Source organism: Talpa occidentalis, unplaced genomic scaffold (genome assembly GCF_014898055.3).
Source record: "Talpa occidentalis isolate TD23 unplaced genomic scaffold, MPIMG_talOcc4v2.1 talOcc4.7, whole genome shotgun sequence".
Lineage (NCBI taxonomy): Eukaryota > Metazoa > Chordata > Mammalia > Eulipotyphla > Talpidae > Talpa > Talpa occidentalis.
This window is the reverse complement of record NW_023605083.1, coordinates 61,448,495-61,476,295: the sequence shown is the minus strand read 5'-3', so window position 1 is coordinate 61,476,295 and position 27,801 is coordinate 61,448,495. Positions and strand designations below refer to the sequence as shown.

General features: G+C 44.1%; 1 protein-coding gene across 5 annotated transcripts in view; it reads left to right on the top strand.

Annotated features, from left to right (window-relative positions):
* Nucleotides 1–27,801, top strand: part of PTPN3 (protein tyrosine phosphatase non-receptor type 3) — a 98,604-nt gene that overhangs the window by 26,367 nt on the left and 44,436 nt on the right. For all 5 annotated transcript variants that reach the window (XM_037495503.2, XM_054689868.1, XM_054689869.1 and 2 more), the window contains exons 2-9: nucleotides 6,071–6,225; nucleotides 9,334–9,441; nucleotides 9,518–9,560; nucleotides 12,051–12,129; nucleotides 16,500–16,544; nucleotides 19,903–19,955; nucleotides 25,771–25,891; nucleotides 26,995–27,082. In XM_037495503.2, coding sequence (XP_037351400.1) covers nucleotides 6,088–6,225; nucleotides 9,334–9,441; nucleotides 9,518–9,560; nucleotides 12,051–12,129; nucleotides 16,500–16,544; nucleotides 19,903–19,955; nucleotides 25,771–25,891; nucleotides 26,995–27,082 — 675 coding nt within the window. In that variant the 5' untranslated portion in view covers nucleotides 6,071–6,087. The remainder of the gene's footprint in view (nucleotides 1–6,070; nucleotides 6,226–9,333; nucleotides 9,442–9,517; nucleotides 9,561–12,050; nucleotides 12,130–16,499; nucleotides 16,545–19,902; nucleotides 19,956–25,770; nucleotides 25,892–26,994; nucleotides 27,083–27,801) is intronic.

Here is a 27,801-nt window from a genome sequence, read left to right as displayed (position 1 = left end):
TAACAAACTCCCCAGATGACAGTTTTATCTAGGCTTTAAAAATCTCATTTTAATGACCTTTTTTTTTTTTTGGTAACTTACTAAGCATTCTTACAGTTTAATATAATCTATACCTAGTGCTTAATAGATCCCCATCCAGACATTTGTAAATTTTATCTTTAGGTGGGAGTACCCCCCTCTTACCTCAGGAGTTTAAAGAATACTTACACCTGAACTTAGAACAGACTAGAAATCAAAATTGTCCTGTGAGGTGCAGGCAATAGTCAGAAAGTGTGGTTGATGTTTTCTCATCAATACTTTTTTTTTTTGTTGTTTGTTTGCTTTTTTAAGATTTATTTATTTATTTATTTATTTGTTTGTTTGTTTATACACGCACTGGGTACAGTCAGAAGCGCGGGAGGGTGAGAGAATTCACCAGAGCCAGAGCGGGGAGCAGAACAGGCAGATTGGCGAAATACACTGCTGAGGGGAGCAGCGGGCGGCAGGAGAGGTCTGCACGCCATGTGGGACCCTCCTCTGGTGGCCGGGGAGCAGCCAGGGATCGAACCGGCGATGCAGAGGCTGCGGGCAGCTTCATAACCCAGCGCTCAACCACTGCGGCCACCGGGGAGGCCCTCTCATCAATACGTGTTGAAGTTGTGAGTGATGTCAGTGATTATTAGGGTCCCCATGTGCCCCTTCACCCAAAAGTTAGCCCATATTACAACTCAGCTTCTATGTATTTATGATGCAAAGGGGGTATTAGCAACTAAGCAAATAAAATATGTATTTTAAATACCTTAAATATTGGGTATTGAGACGCACACTTAACATGATGAGTCATCTGCTTAGCATGGCTCATGGTGCGTGAGTGTTCATTATTTTTCTGTGGTAGATTCCCTCCAGCTGATCAGGCATCTGTTGGGGGTTGCAACTAGAAGAAGGAGTGAAGGGAAAGGACGAGAATTTTCCTGAGTTCATTAGCAAAGCTAGAGAAAGGGAAGGAATTGAGCTACAGGGAAGCCCTTTTATATTGTGGCACTTTTTAAAAATAAGCTGAACTGAGGATGACCGGGAGGGAGCAGAGCCTTGTGTCCATTGAGCAAGAAGGGAGAAAATCAGAGGGTAGGCGGTGAAGTGTCTGGCAGCCACTAGGTGGTAGCATTGGCCTAGGTCAGCATGGTTCCTCAGGTTGATTCCAATAATAAGCCACCCTGGTGCATCTATATGGTTTACCCACAGATTGTTTTATTCATCAGGACAGCTTTTTTTTTTTTAACTGAAACTTTATACTCATGAGTTAGAGGTCTAAGATGCTTAGACCGTAATAAGCTATCATGCTCCTTTACCATTAAATATTTTGGCATGCATCCCCCCACACAAGGACATTTCATAAACACGGTACAATTACCGCACTGAGGAAATTTAGCAGGACAAAGCATTTCTCTAACCGTAATACTTTTAAAATGATCAACATGGAGGTGAGTTGCTTTTAGCTTTCTCTAATGGAAGAGGATGGTTGTTGAGTAAATGAAGTCATCAGGCTTTTTTTCCACCCTCCCACCATTTGCCCCAATGGCTAGTACCTGCAGTCTTGCACACCTCCTGGTTACGGGCACCTGGGCTCATGTGTGTAGGTGTGTGTATGAGTGCGCACACCTGTGGCAAGGACCTGTAAGGGTAGTGTCACCCTCAGATCATGGGGGAGGAGACAGCCAGAGAAATGCCTAAGAGAAAGCTGGTCTGTCCCGTGATTCAGCATTATAGGCCTGTAAAAATCTACCAAAGGCTCCAAAATTATCTTTTCGCCTGCAAAAACCGACAATGAACCTACTCGGCCTGGGATGGTTGCAAAACAGTGGTCATGTTTCTGTCTGTGGGTCACTGGCCTTTGAAAGAACAAAATGCCCCAGATAGAAATGTAGACTCTTGGGAAATAGAGCATCAACTTTTCCCTGTGTTGGGCTTTCCGGGTAGGCAAGGAGCTCTGGGGGGAGGGACAGCAGCAGCAGACGTGTTACCCAAGCCTGATCCCTGAGGGCTGTGGCAGCTCGTGTCTATGTGCTCCTGCTTCTGGTTAATTGAGATTGTAGAGCAGCTTGAAGGTATAGCCCGTACCTATAACAACTACTGTTTAGCTTTAGCAAGCTGTCTTTTTTTAAATAAAGTTTTTTTTAAAAATTTTTATTTATATAATAGCTGGGGTATAGGCCAGAGATGTGGGAGGGTGAGAGGAGTAAGGGACCAGGAAAAAGAATAACTGTAAGAAAGAAAATATCAAAATCAACAAACAACTATGGGGGGTGGGGGTGGGGAAAGGAGGAAATGGGGTCAAAATAAGGGGGTTGTAATTGTATGGGGAATATAAAAATAAAATTTAAATTAAAAAAAGAAAACAAAAACGATGAAAGAGACAGAGCAGGGAGCAGAACAGGCAGACAGACCAAGAGTACTGCTGAGGGGAGCAGCAGGCAAGACAGGAGAGGTCTGTGTGCCATGTGGGAATCTTCCTGGCTGGCCGGGAATCGAACCCTTGCTGCCGAGGCTGCGGACAGCATCACAGCGCTGTGCTCTACCCGCTGCACCACTAGGGAGGCTCTTTAGCAAGCTATCTTTACTAAAAGTAAATACAAATCTTCAGGAATAGGACATTTCTGTGTGTTAGGTATTTGAAGTCAGGATTGCCTGCAAAATCCAGAATCTACAATCAGCACCTGAGGGTATTAGAAGCTTCGCATTGTTACTAACATGCCTTTCACTGAGTACCTAGTACGTGTACTCCAGTGATCACCGTATGTATTGGTCCCCTACTGTGTGCACAGTGAAATGTTACCTCTTTGGGTCACGTGTCTTACAAGTATAATCTTTGATAGTGACTGTATCAAAGTAGAACCTCTACTATACTATGCAAAACAGATTCTAAGGCTGTGCTGTTTTTGATTGTAAAAAAATATGCAGTGCACAAGCTTGGCTCCCAAATTGTAAAATGCATCAGCTACAGCCGTGATCATTTGTGGTTGGAGCGTCCAGTGTATTTCTGTTTGGGTTGTGGCTTTGTTTAGAATTAAGAGGCTTATAAAGGAAGCCATAGAAACCCTGAGTTCCCAAAAGGCTGTGGCACAGGAAACAGGGCAGTTAGAATGCATTGTCCTGACCAGATTGTTTAAGAGATCATTTCAAGACAGTCTGAAAACACCACGTGGTTCAGTTAATGTGGTTAGTCAGCATTAGACAGGCTCGTTTCAAGGTCTGTTTGGGAACATTCGTGGGAAGGACATTTCTGCAATTTTCATGACTACCTGAGTATGAATACATTTATGACATGTCCTCAAGTTTCAATCCCTTATGTAACAGATCGATATGAGGAAGAGAAATTTTGTCTCTTCTGAGTTGCTGGTCAACTTTGTCAGCTGGATACTGGGCGATGCTACTTAACCACGGTTAAGTGACTAAGTCCCACTGGTAACCTCACCCGTGCTGCCATACTTAGCCACATGGATGAAGAAAATCAGTGCCTGTGGTTGGTGCTTCTGCCTGTAACTTTCATTTGCAGACTCCTGAGTGTCTCAGCATGGAACCAGCCCATCCTTTCTCATGTGTCCTCAGGGAATTGCTCAGATTACTCACTTTATTTTCCAAGTCTGACTTTTCCAAGTCAAGTTCCCTGAAGACCAAACCCCTAGTTGCTGGCTGCCTGGCCCTTTTGAGGGCGCCTTGGAGTAAATGGCAGTCTCTGCCACCCCGGGGTGCTTCATCACTGTGGGCAAGGGAGCGGGGCAGGTGACTCTACCTCTTCCTAAGATCCACTCCTGTCAAGGTTCTACTGTATCTTTAAAAGAAAGCAAACTCACCTGAAATTCTTAGGCAAGGAATAAAAGATAAATTTGACATTTCAAAATTAATAGCGCTAAAGCATTATGGAACACATTTGTTGTTTTTTGATAACTTTTGGTATTACTCAGAAAATGCATTTCTGCTTCTGATGACATTTTCATTGGAAAGGGCAAGGTGGAGGTGTGGGGTGGGTGGAATTTTGTAAGAGGCTGAATAAGTTTCCTTCTACTGTCAGTCCCAGGAACTTTTTAAATGATTCGAGATTCCCTATCTACAAGAGTAGAGGACCTACTGCCTGGAGCTCTTTAACTCAGATAAGGACCCAAGTGCATTTCTCTGGCTGTACCTTCTACACAGACTTCATCTCCTCTGTATTTTCGCTTCCAGCTGCTGAGCTGTGCCTCCAGGCTCTGCTGAGGCTTGCTAAGCAGACCAGTTTTGTATCCTTATGAAGTTTAGTATCCAGTGGGAGAAGCAGATACCAAATAACGTATCACCAATTACAAAGGTGAAATTGTGGTGAGCACTGTAGAACAGCACCTTTGATACAATTGAGTGGTTCGGGACACCAGGGAGGGCTTCTTCTGAGGAGATGATGCTTGTGCTGAGCACTCAGGCCTGAATAGGAGTCAGGTTGAAGTGGAGCAATAAGGGTTTTCCATGCGGAAGGAACAGCTTGTGCAAAGACCCAGCTCATAATGCAAAGTTTGCAGCAAATTAAGAAAGAACATTAAATTTCTCTTAAGTCCTTCATTTTTATCTGCTCTTCCATCAACTCATCAGATTTACTCCTCTGTTCCTGCTCATGGCCTGCCACCTGCTTATCTGCATACCTTTTCAATCTCATCTGCCACTCCACAGTTGCATTCACTGGTAAAATAACTTCCCCTTTCCCTGAATATACGTTGGTCAGATTTTAAACTGCCCTCTAGTTCCCTCTTGGTAGGTATATTTTTTAAGTAAAATATTGAAATATACGTACAGAAATGTGTACAAATCATTAAGCGTAGAGCTTGATGAATTTCCAAATTGAGCATGCCAGCATCCTTGGCACCTGGAGGACCCTTCCTCACTGCTCCTGGAGGTAACCACCAGCCTGTCTTCTATTAGCACTAATTTGTTTTGTCTGTTTCTGAACTTTATGTAAATGGCATTGTGCGGTAGGTAATTTATTGTGTCTGGCTACTTTTGCTCAACACTGTGTTAGAGGAATTCATGTTGCATGTAACAGTAGTGCCTTTATTTCCATCACTGTGTGGTTATGTGTGGTAGGGCTGTACCAGTTTATCCTTTCCAGTTTGGGCTGTTAGGAGATTCTTATACTTGCTTTTAGTGAAGGTATATTCTTCTGTAGGTGGAATGACGTCACAGCATATGCAGCTTTAGTACTTAACTGCCAGGCAGTTACCCAGAGTAGTTGCGCTGATTTCTGTTCTCACCAGCAGTGCTGGGAGTGCAGGTTGCCCCACATCCTGGTCCGTTCTTGATTTTTTCAGATTTCATCGTAGCCCTTCCTATGGGTATGCAGGCTTTGTGGATTTAGTTTGTATCTCTTCAACCATTAATGTGGTTTCCATTTTCTGTCAGGTTCTTTGTCTCTTAGTGATTTGTAAGAATTCTTTCTCTCTGTGAGGTTCTTTTTCTTTTAAATATAGTGGGTTTTTTAAAGATTTATTTATGCATAGAAGAACTGGGGTATAGGCCACAGATGCTGGGAGGATTCACCAGAGACAGAGTGGGGAGAACAGGCGAATCTACTGAAATGCACTGCTGAGGGGAGCAGCAGGTGAGTGAGGAGAGGTCTGCTGCGTCATGTGGTCACCTCCCTGGCCAGGGATTGAACTTAGGTCGTAGTGATGGTAGTGCTGAGACTTAACCCCTAGGCCACTAGGGAGGCCCTGATATGCATTTTGATTATAAGATACCACATTTAGTGTTGTAGAATCTTATGGTGGCATATACAAATATATAAAATGCAAATAAAAAAATCAAAAACCTAAGAAATTAGAAGATCTAGGCCAAGGAGATAGAAGATACACAAATAAACCATATGATTCTATAACTGTGTTGTAATTGAGCAATAAATTTTGCTTAGAAGTCAGAACTCAAATGGAAACGTGGACTATTATCTAGTCTCATTATCTGGATTCCTGTGAAGATCAGAGCAGATGGGGAAGAAGGCTGCGGGGGCTGAGGTGCGTTCACCTGTAACTGCTGATTTGCATGGCAGCGCTGACAGCTCTGTCTTCCCTTACAGGTCATTCAGCAATAGTTATGACCTCCAGGTTACGTGCGTTGGGTGGAAGAATTAACAACATACGAACCTCAGAATTACCCAAAGAGAAAACTCGATCTGAAGTCGTCTGCAGCATCCGCTTTTTAGATGGCTTGGTACAGACCTTTAAAGTTAACGTAAGTTCTCTAATTTTAATTTTTTTCTGAATTAATGACCCCGAGGAATAGTTTTCATCTCTTGGTTTGTTAAAATGAAGAAAAAAAAATATGTTAACCTAAAAGCTTGAGATGTCACATCTTGTATGTTGAGTTTAGACTGGAAATAACCTCTACCACTTTGCTCTCCTCGAGTGACCTTCCCTTTCCTGGGATGGGAACTGAATGACTTACCAGTAACTCCTTCTGTGACATCTTCAAATTCCTGAGCTAGTGTCGCCCTTGCTGTAATGATGGCGTCAGCATACGTTCTATGCCACTCTTCACACTGAGCTCCCATAGGCCGGGAATGAGGTCCTGTTCTTGCCCAGCATAGGGCTGGCCACAGCAGCAGCTCGTTAAGTGTGTAAGTGGTGGGTCCTATCTGGAGGACCACGAGAGTGTTAGCCTCATGACTGTCTTCTCCCCGCTCAAGACTGTGACAGAAGCAGGACTGGAAATGAGGTCTCAGGCCAGCCGGACCTTGTTTGAACAACCCCTCCCTTCTGCCCCACCCATCCCAGTCAGCATCCCGGGCAAAGGCCCATGACCTTTGCCCGCCTCTCCCATTCTCTAGCCAGTCCTAAACCATGGACTGGCTGCCAGCATCTGCTTCCTTCTGGAAAGTACAAGGAGAGGTATCAGAGAGAGACGGGCGCGGGGTGGGGGTGGGGGTGAAAAAGCTGGGGGGTAATGAAAAAACATAATTTAAAGGGTAGCAGAAGGTGATCCCTGGGTCTTCTCCTTGCCTTCTGCTGACCAGGTCACTCTGGACCTTGATGGCTGGCAGACAAGGGCATTTGGTGTGACGTCACATGGTAGATGCTGTTTCTCCTTCCCAGTCCAGGGGTGGGGCAGCTGCCCTGGGAATATGGCACCTCCCTACCTCCCTGTTAGTGAGCAAGACTTAGGCTGGAAAAATGACTAAGGATATGGGAATATGGGCTCCTTGCCTGGCACAGAGTGGAAGTGGACAGTGGAGGTGGTGCTTCCCCAAATTTCTACCCCACTCCCACATACTTCCACACTGGCCCAGGTCTGCTCCCTAAGGACAGGGGCCTTGGATTTTTTGCAGGTGGGAAACTTATTATAATTAGGAGAAGAAACCCCAGCCAAGGCATGTAATTGTCTAGTTAGGTTTCTCCAAAATCTAATTAGGGGGATAGGACATATACCTGTGACCTATTTCTTAAGTCACTTTGGTGAAAAGCATCTTCTAGGACAGCACAGTCTGAAAAAACTTGCTGCAGTGCCAGAAATGTTCTCTGTCTGCACTTAGCAGTACAGCAGCCACTGGACCCTTGAACACTTGAAATGTAACTGGATTTTTTTAAATTTTAATTAAACTTCAAATAGTCTTATAGCTCATGGCTTCCTTTTGTGCAGTACAGCCCTAGCGAGAAGTTCTTTGAGTACATTGGCACTATCTAGGATGCCTGTCGGGATAGACTTACTGTGTTTTAATTCCTTTTGAGAACTGGGTGAGGCGTGCAGAGCAGACAACAGGGAATAATTGGTTTGTGCACCCCAGAGAGAGAGAGGCAGTGTCATGGGGCAGGCATTTGGCAGCCAACCGGCCTGATTCAGGCTGACAGCCCATCCCTGGTGATGGCAACTCAGCAACATTGGTACAGAGATGAGAGAGCATATAAAAAGCGCACAGAATATCATGTCTGGCTCCTTGTAGATTACAGGAGTTAATATGTATTAAAACCTAATGTATAATCACATATGAAAATAAAGTCAGCAAGAGTAGCAGACGGCTCTTTGACACATCAAGGGAGTAGAGTATGTCGTCACTGAGAATACATGGACCGGGTCGCGCTTTCTGCTCTGTCTTGATTCCCTTGTGATGGAAGGTAACCTGGGAAACAGGAGGAAGCAGCAGGGATGGCCTGGACAGGAAAGGGGGTGAGTTCAAGAGCTGGGCTTGTCACATGTTCCCATTCTTCAGGCCAAGCAGTGTGAGACCCCCTCCTAAAAAAAGCAGCTACCGGAGGGGGCCAACTGCTGTCTAACTCTCCTCATCCTTGTCACGGTGACCTATTTTCAGCTATATTTTCACTCGCAGGCGCTCAGAAAAAATCTACCTTTGCTTATTCTATACAGTCTATTTCTGACTCCTATTGTCCTTAAGTTAAATGGGATTTCGTTCAAAGGATTCCTGAGAAGTCTGCCTGTTAAAGCAGAAGGTTCAGTTTCCTAAACACACCCTGCTGCTGGCCACCCCTGTGCCTTTCTTAGTGCCGGGCCTCTGCTAGCCGGGCCTTTTGTAGGCTCCTGCACCTGGACAGGAGCCTCTCAGCCCCCCATCCTCCCAGGCCCAGGTCCGGGGCGCTTCCACTTGCCCCAGAAGTTGAGTTGACCATTTATGGTGTACTTGTGTGTTTACTGTGCCCTTGACAGCAGCTGTCGCCATGTGCTGCAGTGGCTGCTGGGAGGGCTGCTGGTACGGCTCTGTCCCCTCCCAGGCCAGCAGTGGGCCTCTGCCATTAGCTCTGAGCCCTGGGCGTGAAATGTGGGTAACTGTTCCCATGGGCTTCTCACTTATGTGAACGGGGAGCAGTGAGCTGGAAAACCTATAGGGTAGCCCTCGCTAGACCACTTTGAGGTGCTCTGGAAGGGCCTGGAGTGATCTGGGCCATCTTCCTTTATGTTGTTAGTGGCATTTTTCCCTGTACACACTCGTGACTTCTGAGGCATCAACAGAAACCGACATGGAATTATTAGCATTTTTGCTGAAGATAATCCATGGGTAGGTCCCAGAGACTTAACTTGTAATTGTGATATCCGATTTTTCCAATGTGGACTACATCTCTTGGGAATCTCAGCTAAGGGGAAGGAGGAAGCCTTCGGAAATTAAACTCATATTGTCTTAAATCATATTTATGTCGTTTTTCTTAGCTCTGCTTCCTATATGTATTGTATGGCTTCTTCACTTGAAATTTATTAAATCATTTCTTTTTGTGGGATGTGTGTGCATGAAACTCTCAAAGTTCTAACTCCTTTGTTGGCTACAGTAGACTTTTAACCATTAGTGCTTAATTCATCTTAAAATTTTGCCCTCTTAGCATGTTTTTTTTCCCCTAGAAACAAGACACCGGTCAAGTTCTTCTGGACATGGCACACAACCACCTGGGCGTGACCGAAAAGGAATATTTTGGTTTGCAGCACGGCAATGACACAGTGGATTCTCCCGTGAGTGATGTCCCTTTAAGACGTGCTGGACTCCTGCATGGTTTGGTTTTATATCTTGTGTTTTCTTATCCAACAGAGATGGCTGGAATCCAGCAAACCCATCCGGAAGCAATTAAAAGGTGGGTGTGACCTTCTCATTGCAGTTACACATTAGGGTGAGTGCAGCACAGCCAACATCTCTCCTCCTCCTCAGTGTGCCTGTAACATCTGCCACTTGGGTTCCGGGTGATCCCAGAGGGAGGACGGGAGTGAGCAGATTTCTCCCTCACTGACTTCAGAGTGAGCAGAGATGCTGCCAATAACTCTCCAGGGGTCTGCACTAGGGAAAGGAGAGAGGAGGCAGTGAAGAGCCCAGGGAACCCACTTTCTTTTTGCAAGGAAGAAAGGGGAAAGAGACTGACTTGCCTTCCCCCGTGTGAGAGCCAGAGTGCGAAAGAGACACACACACACACACACACACACACGCACACCCCACCCCCCTAGAATTTTCTAGCAAGACTTCATTCACTGGAAATGAAGGCATAATTTAGTAATGTCACACACAGGACACAGCTCATTAGCCATGAGTGCATCCCAGGGCCAAAGGGTAGCACATGGTAAGGTGGACACCTCACCCACCTTCTGCCTGCTTCTTTTCTCAGCCTGTTTTTACAGCATTGCTCTCTGTTTCCCTTTATGCACCTTCTGCCCCAGATAAACCTGGCTGACCTCCAGTGCTGTACACACTTGTCTGTGCCCTCTCCCCGTCTGTTCCCTCTGTTGAAGAATGCTGTTCTTGCCCACTGTCCTATACCCCAATCTTCCCATTCTTCAAAGCTGCTCGGATCCCTTTTCCTCTCCTAGTGGAATCTGTGATTCCCTTACATTTATCACTTCCTGTCTCCTGGCTCAGAGCATGTTCTCTTTCATCTAACAGTTATTAGGCTCTATCTGCCCTGCAAAACTGCAAGCTCTTGATGTTAGGGCCATTGTCACATCCTCTGCACCCTGGTGGTGCCCTCCGTACAGGATGTGGCCTGTGAATGGCTTTGAGGAGTGCCAGCAGGTGGGTCTTGACACACAAGTGTGCATTTTCATGATGCTGCATGCCCCCATTCTTCCTGCATCTAGGTGAGAAAGGTAGAGTCGAGTAACCCTGGTTTTACTCTATCTGGAGTCTGTCCTTAGCGTTCAGAAGATATCTTTTCACATCAAGTCACAAAGCCACTAGCCAGATAAATACCTGCACCTCCGCCATTTCAATCCACAGAGGAGTGTGCACATGGGGCCTGGAGAGGTGATGTCATTCATTCTCTCACTAACTCATTGATTCAGCAAGCAAGTCCTGAGGTCCTGTTTTGTCAAAGTCTGGGCAACACACTGAGAATGTGGTCCAAATCAGATTTGGGCCCTGCCCTCAAGGAGCACCCAGCCAAATATGGAGCTGTAAGCAAGGGCAAAGAAAGTTCTAGGCACTGAGCACATGCAGAGGTGCTCTGGGTGTACAGAGAGGGAGAAAGGAGAGGAGGTGTGCCTGGGCATATCAAGTTATAGACTGGGGAGGGGAGCCGAAGGGCACCTCAAGGCAGTGAGAGTGCTTAGCTCCCTCACCAGTGTTACAGTGTCCCCCTCTGGTGCCCAGGCGCCTTTTCAGAGTTATGCTCACAGTTATATTCACACCATTGTCTCTGGCACAAGCCAGAGATAATATAGAAAACACCAAAGAAAAGAGAGGGCAGGACCAGGATGAACTACTGGGGGAGGAAGGGGATCATTGAGAAGAGTGGATACAGTTTCAGAGGGCAAGAAAGCCCAGAGCACAGGTAGAGCCAGTGATGGTGGCCAGGTGATGGAAAGGGGTAAAATCACCCTCAAAAAGAGGATGGGATCTTAGCAACACAATCTAATCATCTCAGGTGGCAAAGGAAATGGACTAATTTTAAGCAAATCAACTCTTGGTGGCATTGTAGAAAGCCATATTTAAGTATGTTTATTGTATAATGTAGGCTAATATATTAATCACTTTTTTCATTAAAAGCATGAAATATTTTTCGGTACTCAAATGATTTTGAAATGTGGCAGAACAGAATCAAAGACCTTGGTGCCACAGTTCAGGTTTGTCAGTCAACTGTGTGACCCAAGGCATGTCACCTGCACACGTGAGCCTGAGATTTATCAGTGGACAGTGCTGTCAGTGGCAGCCCAGCCTGCTCAGTCGTGGTGATGTTTGACTTAAAAAGGTGCTTGAAACATTTGAAAAGTATAAAATTGCTACGGATGCCAGAGATTATTTCTTTGTGAATTTTGTATGATCTGCTGATTGAAGGATTAAAAAAATTCCTAATAAAGACAATGCAGTGCTTAGTCTGAACACAGCCCTAAGTTAACCCTATAGTAGGAAGGTGATATTAGCTCGTTCTGTGCTGATGTGGCAAAGATAAATTACTTCTTGTAGACTTGGAGCTTTCTGAATGATCAATTAACAATGCGCTCCTTTTGTGAAATTAGTTCTTTAACTGATGGAAAAGACTTTGGTCTTGTGAAAAGTGCATCACGAGAGAGTAGCTGCTATATACATTGACTTTTTTAAAGAGAGAGAAAATCTAATTTGTTCTTGAACACTGTTGTAGGAGGTCCCCCCTGTACTCTGCACTTTCGAGTAAGATTTTTTATACCTGATCCCAACTCACTGCAGCAAGAACAAACCAGGTAATAACTTTTTTTAAGCTTTCTTTTAGTGTACAAAAACATGTAACCACTAAAAATGTACTCTTTATTTTATCATTGTCGCCAAATACTGCATTTGGGCATAACTACACTGATGATTATGATCCAAATGAAAATTGAGATAACTGCACTGACAATTATAATCCAAGTGAAAATTGGGGGTACATTTATCGAAATTGTAGTTGGCTAATTAGTTTTCAGTCTTGGACCTGCTTCTCTGTCTCCTAATTTGGTGCAATCCCCAGCACACTCACCTTGCCCTCCATCTGCCTCCTCACCTCCACACGTCTACCTGTGGAGCATGCTGTGCTGAAAGAATGCAGAGGCATTTTCTACTAATGCAGGCCTGGTTTGGAAGACAACTTTGTAAAACAACTACAGATCAAATAGTGCAGTGCAAACTGAGCTACTGGAATTGAAACTCTGTAGGATAACAAGTCTCTGGATTAAGAATTCTCCATCAGATCCCCAGCTGGTAAGAGCCAGAAAGGAGAGTAAGAAGAAGAACTCAGCTTCTCTCCTGGGTGAATCAAGTATGAACAATATGTGAACCAGATAAGGGGAAAAGCACTGCCCTGGAGTTGTTTACCCCGCTTGGGGACCTGTTGTCCTGACTCTGGCCCTGTACTGGCAGGTGGGTTTTCTGGGTGAGGATTATTATGGATTATTATTTTCTGGGTGAGGAACAGGGGGCCATGGGCACAGAAAAGTTGTTGTTCTCTGAACTCAACTATGCCTCTAGTTCCCCTCCCCTAGGTCAACATTAAGCCCTTTTATTATACTTTCATTTTTCTTACGGAGAAAAAAAAAAGCAGTGGAAGTTCAGGATCATTGAATCTCTCCTGTGCTTGTTGTTGTCATGAGGCCATTACTTAGGAGGTAACGTTAACTCAGATCTCTGTCTGGATTTTTCTTTTTTTTTTTTTTTAAGTGGTAATCGCATGATCACATTTTACTTTTTAATATATTTAAAGGCCAAATATCAGTGTATTGCTCTACCTAGCCTTCTTTGTGCACCTCTCCCCTCTATAATAGAAGCGTTGGCAGTCTGACCGCATTTACCTTTAAGGTTAAATCTTAAGCCATTGTAAGAGGCCTGGGTACCCAGTGGGCAGTACACATGTGCTTCGCCTTTTCCCCACAATGGCTCGTTATGCCAGTGAACTGAGGAGCAGTGAGTGGATCAGGGCATCAGCCTGTGTGAGCAGAATGCTGGCATCATCTGTAAAAAGGTGTGTAATTTCCGCAGACCACTGCAACTATCAAGTGCTATTGAAGGGGTGTTTTAGAAACAGTCTGATGGATTATGTGTGTCCCATATTATATGTCTGTGTAGACATAGGTGTGCCTGTGTGGCTTTTTAATTACAACCCAATGGCATAAAGCATCTTTTGCTTCATAGCACAGGACACACATATGTGCAAATTACTCAGCAGACATTGCATAAAACAATAGTAGGTACAAAACACTTCGAAGTTTTCTGTTCTGTTTCCACTTTTTTAAATGTTTACTTTACTACCACCCGATGATTTCCAAGCCTGTGTGTGAACTGGGCTCCCTGGCCTAGTGATTGGCACCATTGTCCTGTCTGCTCCCTGCAAGGCCCCTGTGGGCAGGTGAAACACTCCTATGAGTGGACTGAGGCCAGCCTAACCCAGGCATCCCCCTACAGTGCCCTGTGAGTCATTGGCTGCCTGCTTTTGTACTCCACGGCAAAGAAGCTCACTGCCTCTGAGAGCTGACAGGTCTTCTCTAGCCTCCCTGTCTCTTGAGGGACATTTGGGGGTGGAGAGAAATGGGGAGAAGAGAAGACTGCTTCATTTCTGCAAGCGTTGTCATGGGAAGGTGGGAATCAGACATACTTGGTGGTATTATTGTGGCCAGTGGGTGGAGGCTACAAAGGCAGCTTTCAAGATGAGTAATAGACTAATTTTTGTTCTCACCCTAAAACTGGATAAATTTCACTTTGTCCGTGTCCCTCCTAAAATTCACTGGTTCAGGACTGACTTTCGACAATACCCTGTTGCCTCACCTCCCATCTTAGGATGGCTGGCATTCCCAGTGTGGAGTGGAGAGCGCTGGGCACCTCCTGAAGGCTACACACTGGATTTCTCTTCATACAGTAGGAGCCAAGGCAGCAACCACCCCCATGTCTCCCAGAAAGCTGGAGGGGAGTCAGGACCTCCAAATCTTTGATGCTGGGCCAGGCTTCCACCATTAATGCATATGACTTGTTGTTGTTGTTGTTTTGTTCTGTTTACTTAAATGAAGACTTCTACCTATTTTCCTGACAGAGTGTCTTATTAAGCCCCAGCTCTGTAACCTATCTGAAAGTAAGATAATTTTTCAGAGAGTCAACTCTCAAGAGTCAGAGGAGTATGTAGTATAGAGTAGTTCCTGTTCTCTGTTTTCTAAGAATCAAGGCAGGGACACAGTCATTGCTTTTTTCTGAAGTGGAAGTCATGGATGGATATGCTAATGATTTCATTTCTCAAGTTAGGCAAGGCCAAGTCTCTTATAAATGATATTCCTTTATTCTAATGGTTAAATAAGTGTCTCCTTTGTCATGAGCCTCCACAACTGCTGTTCCTGATAAATTTAGATCATTCTAAACAGAATTTCATTTTCTGGCAGTCTCAGAATTTGGGTCTCATTCCACGATTCAGATCTGGAATCAGATCCGCTGTTGTGGGGGTGACTCAGCAACCTCGCTGACCTGGTAACCAGGTAGCATTGGTGAGTGGTGATCTCCAGGCTCGTGTTTTAATTTATATCCCTAGGAAGATACACTGATTAGTGGGGCTCATCAGTGAAAGCCTAGATACCATTGGATTGTCTATAATTCTCTCCCTTCTCTTCTTTCTCTCAGTAGCATTATAGGCGAGGACACTTAATTCTGGTTGATTGTCAGCTTGGATAAACATAGAAACAAACTAGAAAGGACTGATTATATCCTCCTAGGTGGAAGACGTCAAGATTCCAATATGGAATAGACTCGAGTCAGCAAATGATTGTCACTCGTCTCAGGGCTGGTGTTCAACACATTGTGGGTAGTTGATGATAATTATGGTCAAATTATATAATACCAGAGCTTTTTAGTCATTAGGAGCATAAGAAATTTGTGGCATATTTTTTTCATAAATCAGTGTCCAGGTTAAAATAAGGAAGGCATAACTGGCTCCACATTATCTTATCTGAAAGCCAGTTTCTCATCTGTTAAAAACAGAGCTGGCAGTGCCTATCTCAGAGTTATCAGGAGGCTGAAAGGAGGCAGTAAGCTATGAAGTGCCGTGCACACAGCCCAGACCTCTATAAACAGGAGATTTCAAGATCTTTTGACGCATTCATGCCTCAAAACTTCTTGACCTTTAATCATATAAATTTGAAGGAATAATGAGACTAATTTGTTCAGATTGCCAAAACACTCTCTCCTGCCCCTGAACCTTTCTCCTGTGTCTAGATTATAGTTCAGGAAGTTTCCCTTTTATCATCTTAGCCAGACACTGGAATGTCTATCCCATTTGAAATCTGGGTTTTAAAAGAGTGGGAGCTCTCAGCCAAGTGTCACATGTATGCTGCGTCCCTAAATATAACGCTCTCCAGGGCTCTTCCTGGCCTGCATGGCGTGTCCATGCCTTGTGCCCCCGGACCCTCCCTAGATGGAGGGGCAGGTTCACAGGATGGGGGCCTGTGATGACTTGCCAAGCTTTGCCCACAAGTCAGCCCCAGGTTCCGAAGTCACATCACCGGAAGCTCACAGAATCCCGCCTCGAGGTTCTGGCAGCTTATAGTTGACTGATGTTTATGCTTTTGCGTGAGCACCCACAGTTCTGGGACACAGGGAAAAACCCAGCTGGGTGCTTGCACCCCAGCCAAGGAGGTGTCTTCACAGACCCTCCTCCTCGCAGCAACTTTATGCAGAGGGGACGTGGGTGTGCAAATGCCATGTTCAGAACAGCGGCCTGCCAGCATGTGGGGGCTGCCTGTGCAGGATGCCTGTGGGTCCTGGTACTCTCAGATATACCCTGAGTTTGATCCGGAAGTCCAGGCTGAGTGTGGGGTCACTCCCCGACAACAGTATCAGCCAGTGGACCCCAGGCATGTGCGGGTGGGAAGCAGGCTGTGGATCACTCCACAGCCAAGAGTGAGGCAACTGCGCCAAGCCAAGCCTGGTTACCAAGGGGCCAGCTTTGCAATATGCCAAGTCATGTCTGATACATTAGGCCAGATTGTGTTTGCATGTATTTTGCTTTTCAAATGCACAGGTCTTGTCCTTGACTCATCAAAAATGTTTATTTTTTGGCTTATTTCAATTTGAATATTATGAATTAATGAAAACAATTGTTTCATAGGCATCTGTATTTCTTACAACTGAAGATGGATATTTGCGAAGGAAGGTAATAAGAATTTTGCATTCTTCCTTTCCTGTCCACTGCCAAACTAGCAAAATTCCTGCTTTAATCGAATGAGCATGCATTTCTGGTAACAATATTAAATATAAACAAAGAATGGCTGTTGAAAACAGCATCCTGTCCAGCATTATGCTTTGGACATCTGTTTTTAACTCAGATTTGGTTTAGAGACACTAAAGATTGGTAAACTTCATTTCGTGTTGTTTTAATTTTATTTTGAAAGGGCCAGTTATCTTGCTAGTAAAGACCTGAGACATTTTAAAGGGAGGGAGACACCCAGAATGTAAAACAGACTTCATTGAGGAAGGCAGATCAGGCCTAATTTGGGTCCAATTCCAAGTCCCTTGGTAGCTGTCAGTCACTCATTTTTCTCTCTGGGAAGCTTTTTGCTCAAAGACATGAGCCCATCACTCAGCACTTCTTGGACTCAGGACCACGTCAATGGCTGGAAAGAGAACAGCTGAGCACCAGAGAGGAGATGTCAAACCAGTGGCATCACAGCTACCGCTTACAAATCCATAGTTTTCTCTTGACTTATGGAAGAAAGTGCAGCAGGTAAACTGGTGGGAACAGGCCATCTTAGTTGCATTTTCTTCATCCCCATTTTCCTCCAGTCTGTTTACTTTTACTGAGGGAGGCAGAGCCTGTGTCTGGCTGGGGAAATGAGACAAGAGCCTACGAAGCAGTTAAAACAGTTATGGGCAGTGACCACAGGTGGCAGCAGCTTCTGGAGGACATGCCCAATGATGGTGCAGGCTGGTGGAGTCGTGGTGGGTAGCTGTGCTGCATCAGGATTGGGGCGGGCAGAGGAGTGAGGATCTGGATCGCTCTGGGCAGTGAGAAGACACCCTGCCCAGCTCCACCCACTATCTATCGTCCCAGCCGGAAACCATATGTTGAGGGCTTACAGGAGATTGGTGAGGGGTGGGGGGGGGCGCTCCATGTCCAATGTGGACATGCACCTGTATCCAGCAGGGGGAGCAGGGCTGCTGAGGGCTTTTCAGCAGAAGGCATGTGGCGACAGCGGCATCTGCAGACAGCGTTAGTAGAAGAGGGGAATCTGGGAGAGGCTGAGGGACTGCGGAAGGGAAAGGCAGCCCTTTGGGGAAGCTCTAGCAGTTGTCCAGGCCAGAGACTGGGGGCAAGTCAGTGAAGATGGGGGTGTAAGAAAGGAGGAGCAGTTAGAAACGAGAGACATGTTGAAGAAAGCCGTGCCAGAAACTGTGGACTATTTAATGATCATAGAATTAGGGAGTTTTTGTAATTTAGCTCATCCTCCCACTCAAGGGAGGAACGAATCCCTTTTCTAGCAGAGCTGACAGGCTTTTGGGCTTCTCTGCTTGGGCACCCCTAATAGTGAGGGATTGTTCTTTCATGAGGCAGCCTTCCTATATTTCAGGGGTCCAGGCTGCCCTCTGCAGCAATACTTGTCTCTCTTCTGTACCTCTACTTTGTTTGAAATGACTTTGCAAGCCCTGTTGGGAAGCAGCACTATACACTGTGCTAGTCAGATCAGGTAAGGCCCCCGCCCTCTAGGGGCTTCAGTCTAGCTCTCCAAATATCAGAAGTTGGTGGTCTTTATTTTTTCTTTCCCGAACAAAATACCCCATGTAAATTTTGTGTCAATCAGTAGAAATCAGTAGGTCTGCTGGTGGCCCTCACCAGCTCTCTGAGGAGAAGTTCCCCCACTTCCAGACCCTTCTTGGGTGCGTATCAAGGTGGCATCTGGCTCCCAGAAGGCAGCCATGGGCCTTCTGATAGAGTCAGTGGATTGTGGCTAGCATTTCTTCTGGGTGTGGGATGGTGCCCTGACTTCTTTGAGCCTGCTGGTGGTAGGCAGTCCCCTACCACCTCTCCTTCCTGCAGATTTGGTGATCTCCAGCAGATGGAGAGAAGGGCGGAGTCTGCTGGGAACATGGAGCCCGGCAGTGGGTGAGTGAGAGCAGAAGGTAGGCTGTCAGTGCTTAGTATGTATTTTCAACACCATTCTTGGGAAATGCTTCTCTTTCTGTCTTAATAGACTGTCTCTTCCATCTAGACAGAACCCCCTTGGATTCTCTTAAGTTTCCCAAATTCCATTCACTTGTGGTGCATCCAGCAAGGACTAACTTAGATTTCCTTGACACCTACCTTGGTGGGAGAAAAAATAGCTGATGTCTGCTCTCCCCATGGGCTCTCTGAGTCTGCACATCCCAGATAGATGTTGAGTATCCCTGGACGTCTCTCCAAACTTGGAGAGGTCATTTAGAAGTTCTAGTGTAGTTGAATGATAGGGTCGCTTGGATCGGCAATGCTGCCTCCATATGCAGCTTCAGGACCAGCACACAGCGTGGTGGGCAGCCAGGGGCACCCTGGCCGGCCAGCCAGATTAGTCAGAGTGGTGGGGGTGACTCACATCTTGGGAACTTCATGGGCTGCCATGGAAACGGCATGTTTTCTCCACATCCCACAGGGTTGCCAAGAAGAATGCTTTTAAAATGCATGTCTGCTCACCCTAGAAGCCCTCAGTCTTGCTGCTTCTACTTAGCCCTTCCCAATGCTTTCCTCCACCTGGCTGTGGGCCCTGCCCCAGGTCGGCTGGCCAAACCCCTAGCAGACCACGGAATGGAATCCAGGGTTGGATGGAGAAAAGGGAGTATTCAGGGGATTTAAAGTATGACGAAAACAGAGATGGAGTCGTTGGCACAGATGGGGTGTTGGGGAGGCCAGTGAGCTGAGGAGAGGAGGAGAACGAGTCCAGCCTGGAGCCTGTGGGTTTCTAGCAGGTGTCAAGAGATCTGATAGACCCTCCCCTGTAGGCCAGAAGCATCACGAAGCTAAATAGATGTGTGAATGTTAAGTAATTGCAACTAATTAATTTAAAAATCACGGGATTTTTAAAACTCAAAATGCTTCATTATGTTTCCCTTCTAAAGATATCACCCTTCTAGTAGGTCATCAAGAATCAGTCATGAGAAGTCAGATTTAGAGAGTCCTGTGAAGAGTCTCATGTCTTTACTAGACAGATATGAAGCCTGCCTGCTGATCTAAGGGCAGTATTCTTACTTCTCCTGTTCATGATATGGATCTGGCCTTTATTAACCAGCAAACTGGCCAATATTAGCTCTTTAGTTTCAGGGTATTTGTACTAATGCTATTTTAAACATGAAACAGTTTTAATTTTTAAAAATGTTTGTTACATTTATCTTTACTATTTGAGATTGAGTGAGGTCATAAAATTGTCTTCATTATTCATGATGTTTTTTCATGGTTAATTCAAGAAAAAAAAAGGTTATTACCATGATCGGTATGTGTTTCAGGCTGTGGTTCTTATGCGTTCCCTAACATGTGTTTCTCCTGACAGGTTAACATGCCCTCTTAACTCTGCAGTGGTTCTAGCATCCTATGCAGTACAATGTAAGTCATGAAGGGGGCGTTTCATTGTGGACTGATTGTTTTAACCCAGGTGTTAAAGTCACCAGCCTCTCCTGTTTGACCAAGTGCCTACCCCTCTTCCCAGGAATCTCATTGGGCTAGCTTGCCTCTGGTTATTTGGATTGTCTCATTTTCACCCTGACTCACTCTCTTACAGCTCAAGGCTATTGAATTAAGGAAGGTGGTTAAAGGGAAAGAGTGGATGAGTTGTGTTGTGGGGTGTTTTCCACGGGAGCCCATAAAACAGAAGACATGTACTGAACACGATACTTTCCAAAGTCTTCCCTCACCTCTCAGATTTTGATCTCCATACCAAGCCCCAGTGGGACAGATATTTAACATTCACCTCTTACAGACTAGAAACTATGACCCAGCTAGGTTCAAACCTACTGGAGGTCACCCTGGTGACTTACTTGGCATCAGTCTCAAACCCTGCTGGGATTGTGGGAACTTACAGTTTCAATAGAGCTAATACTATTTAGAGCAGCACTGTCCAAGAGAAATACAGTGTGAGCCCCATATGTAATGAATAATCATATTAAAGTAAATGAAAAAGGTAAGATTATTTTTAATATATTTATCCCAGTATATCCAAAATATTATTTTAATAATGTAAAAATTAAAGAAGATACTTTACATTCTTTTTTTCTTTTTCTTTTTTTAACATTCTTTTTTCTTACTAAGTCTATGAAAACAAGACTTTATTTATTTATTTTTGGTGTAGAAGAACTGGGATGTAGGCCAGAGGTGTGGAGAGGGGAAGGGTGAGAGGACTCACCAGAGACAGAGTAGGGAGCAGAACAGGCGGACCCACTGAAATACACTGCTAAGGGAAGCAACAGGCAAAGACAGGAGAGGTCTGCTGCTCCATATGTGGCTTAGCTCCCTGGCTGGGGATCGAACTCAGGCCGTCACGGTGATAGCACTGAGACCCAACCCCTAGGCCACCAGGGAGGCCTGAAAACCAGACTTTATACTTACAGCACATCTTAATTTTTTTTTTTTTTTCGGGGCATTCAGTGAATTTATATTTTTTTTTCACCTTCTGGGTATGTAATTTATTAAACATATTTTACATAAGTCATTTATACATAAGGTCTCTCATATATGCAAAATTTATATATATGACACATTCAGCAAAATACACATTTCTGTAAAATATTATAACTAATTAAAATACTTCCTCACATGTCTTCTTGACAGTGTAATTATCCATTAAATGAGTTACCATATGTCTAGTATATATAATATCACTGTCATGACATATAGTATCTTAACAATTTTTCAGCATTTGGGAAAATTGGAAGGAAGAGTAAATAAAGAATACATTGGGAAAAAGGTCAAATTTTAAGTAATAGCTAAAAATCTTAGAGTAATTCTGTCAAAAATGACCTCATTTTCTTCAATTTTTAAATTTTAAACTTTTTTTTTAAATAATAAATTTTATTGTTATATTCCCCATATATTTGCAACCCCCCCCATTCTGTCCCCAATCCCTCCCCTCCCGCCCCCCACTCCCCAAAAAGTGTCTCTGGTTCATAGCTTTTTGTTGATTTTGATTTTCACTTTCTTATAGTTATTCATTTTCCTGGTCCCTTATTTAAGTTCTCTAGAGTCCTGCTGTGAGTGAGACCATCCGGTATTTTTCTTTTTCTTTCTGGCTTATTTCGCTGAGCATGATCCCTTCCAGCGCCATCCATGTTGCTGCAAATTGCATGTGTTTATCTTTTTTGAATGCTGAGTAATATTCCATGGTGTATATGTACCACATCTTCTTGATCCAGTCATCTATTTTTGGGCATTTGGGCTGTTTCCAAAGCTTAGCTATTGTAAATAGAGCTGCTATAAACATAGGGGTGCAGGTGTTCTTTGGAATTGATGTTTCTGTGCCTTTTGGGTAAATACCTAGGAGTGGAATTGCTGGATCATATGGAAGCTCTATGTTTAGTAGGTCCAGAAATCTCCACACAGCTCTCCATAGTGGTTGGACCAGTTTGCACTCCCACCAACAGTGCAGGAGAGTTCCTTTTTCTCCACACCCTCGCCAACATTTCTTGCTGCTAGTTTTTTTAATATGTGCCATTCTCACTGGTGTAAGATGGTATCTCATGGTAGTTTTGATTTGCATTTCCCTGATTACAAGTGATGTTGAACATTTTTTCATATGCCTGTTGGCCATTTGCATTTCCTCTTCAGAGAAGTTTCTTTTTAGCTCTTCTGCCCATTTTTTGACTGGATTATTTTCTTTGTTGTTGTTGAGTCTCATCAGCTCTTTGCAGACTTTTGTGATCAGTCTTTTATCATTAGTGTTGTGTGCAAAAATGTACTCCCAGTCAGTGGGGTTTCCCTTTGTTTTTGTTATTGTCTCTTTTGCTGTGCAGAAGCTCTTTAATTTGATGTAGTCCCAGTTGTTTATCTTTGCCTTTACTATCACTGCTTTGGGTGATGCAGCACATCTTAATTTGGACTAGCCATATTTCAAGTGCTCAGTAGCCATATTTGGTTAGTGGCTGCCATATTGGATATAAAATCCAGATGGAATTTTCCATCAAAAACTGGAGTATGAATCCAGTCATTCAATTAGAGATTTTATTGAGCATTATTCAGGCCCTGGGTATATTAGGCTCTGGGGTAGATGCTGGGCATGCACAACTGATGGAAAGCGTGGTATCACTTTACTGTTAGCTATGTGGTGCCAGTATAGTATACCAACATAGAACTCATCTACAGCCAAGACTTAAAAAGACCCTCCTCTTCCTGTAATCTTAAACTATTAAGGCCTGTTACCCTCTTGGCTGACTGCATGGTAGGGAGTTAAAAGAGGAAGATGAACAAGTCTGAGTAGGTGCTGGCTCTATTACTTACCCTACTCTGATCTCAGGAGAGGCAGAATGGAAAGAGAAACCTGATAAGGTGGCTTTGACTTTGCCTCCTTCCCCAGCAGCAAAGGGCAGAAATGAAAGAGGTGATGAACTTGGTTACTGGGCCTACAGCTCACCTGTCTGCCTGCATGATAGCAGGAAGTGGAGGAGAGAATTGTAATCCTACTTACTAGTTAGACCCGTATGCTTTTACTTCTTGAATTTGTCTTCTTGCCTCTGGAGTGAGGTGATAATGGTCATTTTGACAACTTGCAGTATGGCTACTTGGTTCTAGTAATAGGAGTGAAGGTGACCTATAATTGGAAACTAAATGGATCATCACCATTAACTGGGTCAGTGAGGGCATGAACTGAAGTCATATTACCTAAGTTTTGGTTCTTCACTTATACCTGTGTGACTTTGAACCTCCCCTGACCTCTTCATCCATCAAGTAGGGATCACAATGTCTCCTTCATAGGTATAATAAAGATGAAATGAATTAATTTATGTAGAGCTCTTAGCATAGAGCCTGGCACATGACAGGTGTTAACTCTTAGTGTATTTTCATGTCTACCCAAAGGAAAGTTGTCTTAAGAACTGCCTATTGTAAATAATAAACTCCTATTTAGAGTAAAATAAAATCCTGTTCTAAACTAATCAAGTTTCCCTCTGCAAAGGAGTGATAGAATGGGGATTTAAAGTTATTGTCACCTAAAAAGTACAAAGTAAATTCAGTGGAAACACTAGCATCAGTGACATGCTAATAAAACCATTGCCAGACGAGCAGTTTTAAGTACAAGGTCTTTATTCTTCCACCAACCCTCAGTAAATATTATAAATATGCATGCATTTCTTGGATATGAAGTTGCTGGCTCAAAGGGTGTGCCTAAAATTTATCTGATACAGTTTGCTAAATTATCCCAAAAGGGTCATCCACTAGGACAATAAGCCCTATCACTGATCAGTAAACCAAACTACATATTCTTATTAGAGTAAAAATAATGTGATTGATTAGTGGGCAAAGTACCCAAACAGACTTGATGATCAGAGATTGCTGGTGGTCAGACAGGGCTTCCGAGGCTCAAAGAATGAAACTTTTGGAAGTATGTTTAGAATGTTCATTGTGTCTCTGCCGTGTGATACGTTCTGCACCAGTCTCGGTGCACAGAGCTGATGTGGACAGGGAGGGTGCTCCAGGCGCTGCCTCTATCCTGCTTTGGGGGAGAAGGGAGTGCTTCCTAGTGATGACCCAAGAAAAGAACCTTCAAGATCAAGCTGGAGTTGGAGGACTGTTCCCAACAGAACAGCTTGAAATGTCACACATTTAAATACCAGGGATCTATGCTCCAGCGAAGTAGAAAATATTAGCCAGAAGAATTTATGGAACTTAGAAAGGCAAGGTATGTCCCATATAATCACTTATTTCCTTTGCCCCCCATAATTAGCTCTTGCATGTGTTGCTTCCCCACAAACAGAAAAGTTTGTCACTGGGATTTAGGGTATAAGTAGATAGAGTATAACTATAATCAGTCTAGGCTCTGAGTTGCCAGCTGTGAAAGGGTAGGTTCCTTCTTTGAGCTTCAATTCCTTCATCTTTTTAGCGAGGATAACAGCAATGCTTATCATTGGGTTATCACAAGCATTTAGTGGGATGATGTCAATGGAATCAACATGGAACCTCACTGTGCTTTGCATATTTGACTGTGACTGTTTAACTTTGTTTCCCTCTAGTGGTTAGTCCAGGACTTTGCAGAAAATGCAACTAAAATAAAAAGGAAAACCACCCCTCAGGGAAGTTCATCGGTCATGTGTTAAGGCGAAACACTTGTTGATAGCCTTGCTGTTCATGTTTTCCAAAAGGTGCAGGATTTGGCACCCTTAGTAATATAATGGATGACCAAATCAAGATCCGAGAGGATCTCTGTGAGCTAATGAAACCCAAACCCACAGAGTAAAATTTAACAGGGCTCTGCCTTGAGACTCAGGAGGTCATTTGAGGCATTTGGTTGTCCTCTGGGGACATGACCACTATCACCAGCAAATGGTCAGCAGCAGCTTGCGGTTCTGGCAGGCTGGTGGAATCATAGGAGCTCTGGCTGGGGTACCAATCACCTGGGTTCCAGTCTTGACTCTGCAGAAAATGGTTCTGTAATAGGACCTCAGTTTCATCCCCTTTAACTCGAGTTTAGATAAGGTGATTCTAAAGCATTGTTGAGTTTTGGAATATAGGTTATTATGCTACAAATAGAACCTATAGGCTGTACATTTTACCTTGCACAAACTCATCTGTAAGTCACACTTGTGCTAACAATGTACAGCCTGGATTTTTCTGCTTATAATTTTTAGCAACATGTGGCTGGCCTTAACAGCCTGTGGTCTATCCTTGACCAAGTTCTCCAACCTCTGAGCACTTCCTGGTCCCCTTTCTTGCACACTTCCCCGAATCTCAGGGAGTGGGTCAAGATGCAGATGGTGGTGATGTCATCATGGCATCACTTTGCCATGATTTTTTAGATCAGATTGGTTTAATAACTTGGAGTACAACAGGGAACTAGCCTGCACAGTGCCTGGCATAGAGTGTGGCATTTTGAGGGGGTTCTCATGTTTTTTTCACCAGGGGTATGAGTGCAAACCACTGTATCAACTACAGACTACAGAAAAGATACGGGATTAAAACAGATCCAAGACTGAACAGTCCCCTTTTCCTCCTTCAGTGACCTTGGGGACAGTGGTTTCGCTGGTGGAGGGTATGTGGAAGTTCCTAGCCTAATGAGGGTTCAGATGATAAATGTGGAATCTGGAATTAATGAGAAGCTTAGGTGGTGGCAAAACTTTGTAGAAGAGTGTCTCCAATTATTGTTCTCTTGTGATGCTGTAGATGCTTGTAATGCAATCATATTGAAAAGGCAATCTCCCCCCTCATTCTGTCTTGACAGCTCATTTTGGAGACTATAACTCTTCCATACATCATCCGGGCTATCTTTCCGATAGTCAGTTTCTACCAGATCAGAGCGATGATTTTTTAACAAAGGTGGAAGCTCTCCATGAGCAGCACAGGTGAGAGGAGGGGTGGGTGGGATGACCTACTTTGGGGACCTGGATTGAGTATTGTCAGACCTGCTTCCCCTAGTGTTTGATGTGCTCTCCTCTTTCTTTTGCTCATGACTCCTCTTTCAAGACGTCGGGGTGGGGTTTTGAATCTTTGAGCTGTTATGATGGTAGATATATATTTGGCAAGAGAAAATGGTTTCTGTTAAAATCCAGTAAGAGTTGAGAGTGATTTGCTGCTTTTTCTTAGAAATCAGTTTAGTCCTGAAGGAAGTGCCCAATTTAAATCCGCCCCACAAATTGACCCTACCAGGTAAACCTTTTAACAGTTTACCACATTTGATAAGCTGGGCTATTTCTTCAGGTACAGTTGAATGGGCAGCCAGGTGGGCATAAATGATGATTGGCTGGGGGAATCCCAAGCCCTCCCTGGGTTCAGTTCTCAAAGCTGCTTTACTTAGTCCCTGGGGCCAAGACTCAACTCCATCCACCATGTCCCAGTGCTGACCTCCTCTTTCCTGGCAGCATGTTCCTCAAAGCTGCTGTGGCAGCTGTTCAGTCCAGGTCAAATGAGGGCCCCCCCACCTCCTGACAGAGAAGGGCAGTTCCCAAAGGACCTCACATTCTTGGGAAGGCCATAAAAACAAAGGCCAAGCAAACAGCGTCCCTTCTAAAAGGGCATTGCCAAACTGCTCTCCCAGAATTGCTCCCCAGGCGGGAGCCAGCATCCTAAAATAGTACAGTGACGTTTGGAAGTTTGAGACTGCCGCTCAAAAGGTAGATAAAAGCAGAAAGATCTCAGAACACCTATTAATTAAACAACTTGGAGTAAGGGTGGAAATTCCGAAAGGCGGCGGTCTCCTCCATGCAAGTGTTGAGAGCTTGCTAAGTGAGCAGGGGTCAATGAAGAAATGAGTGGGCTAGATGAAGTCATATTTGGGGGACAAGAGAAAAAAGATACCTAGTTTAGTAGAATTTAGGATTAGATTGTTTAATACAAGGCACTTAATAATGTTGTAGAATTGCTGTCAGATTTTTAAAATTTTTATTAATGTTAAAGATTGGAGTTAATGCTCTGTATTTGGGGTGAACTCTACCTCTTTGTCCTATAGTGGGCTAAAGCAGTGTGAAGCTGAATCTTGCTACATCAACATAGCACGGACCCTCGACTTCTATGGAGTGGAGCTGCACAGCGGGAGGGTATGTGTCCTTGCACATCTGTGTTCAAAATTGCTTTGACTTTAATTCCTGAAAGTTTAAAAACTTCCTTGATGAAACTATTTCTTTTCTAGGATAATAAACAAGGCTTATTTTTAGAAAATTTTATAGAGTTATTTTGTTTTGCTCGTTACCTGTTGCTTTTGCATGTTTGTTTTTACACTTGAAAGCTTTTTCCTGGGTGGGTGCAAGTCAGTGGTATTAGAAACAGGTAATTTTTGTAAGGTAATTTCATATTGTAATTAAAGAGGCCAAAAATACATACAAATTGATTTCCTGTGTGACACTTTAATGAGTCAAAATGTCCATTGCATGCTGCTCAGATTAGAGCTAGTCACTCAAATATGATGGATTTTAAAGTTAGGATGGTATGATTGTGAGAATCAATACAGGTTCCTCCTGGTAGCTGAAAGTAGAGACCATTACTGTTAATTTATGTGGAAAGGCTTTGAGTGTTCCCAGATTCAAAAAATCACCAACCAAATCATACCAAATAGGTAACTTTCCACTTCAGACGGTAGGAGAAATGTTTAAGTACTTTAAAGTGGTTGTAACTTTTTAAAAATACCAGACTCTTATCTTTCACCTACTGAGTAAAGCCATGAAGTAAGGGTTGCCATTACCCCATCTCGCAAATGGAGAAACTATAACATTCATAAACTTAGCAGAGGTCACACAGAGTAGAAGTGGTGACTTCAGTG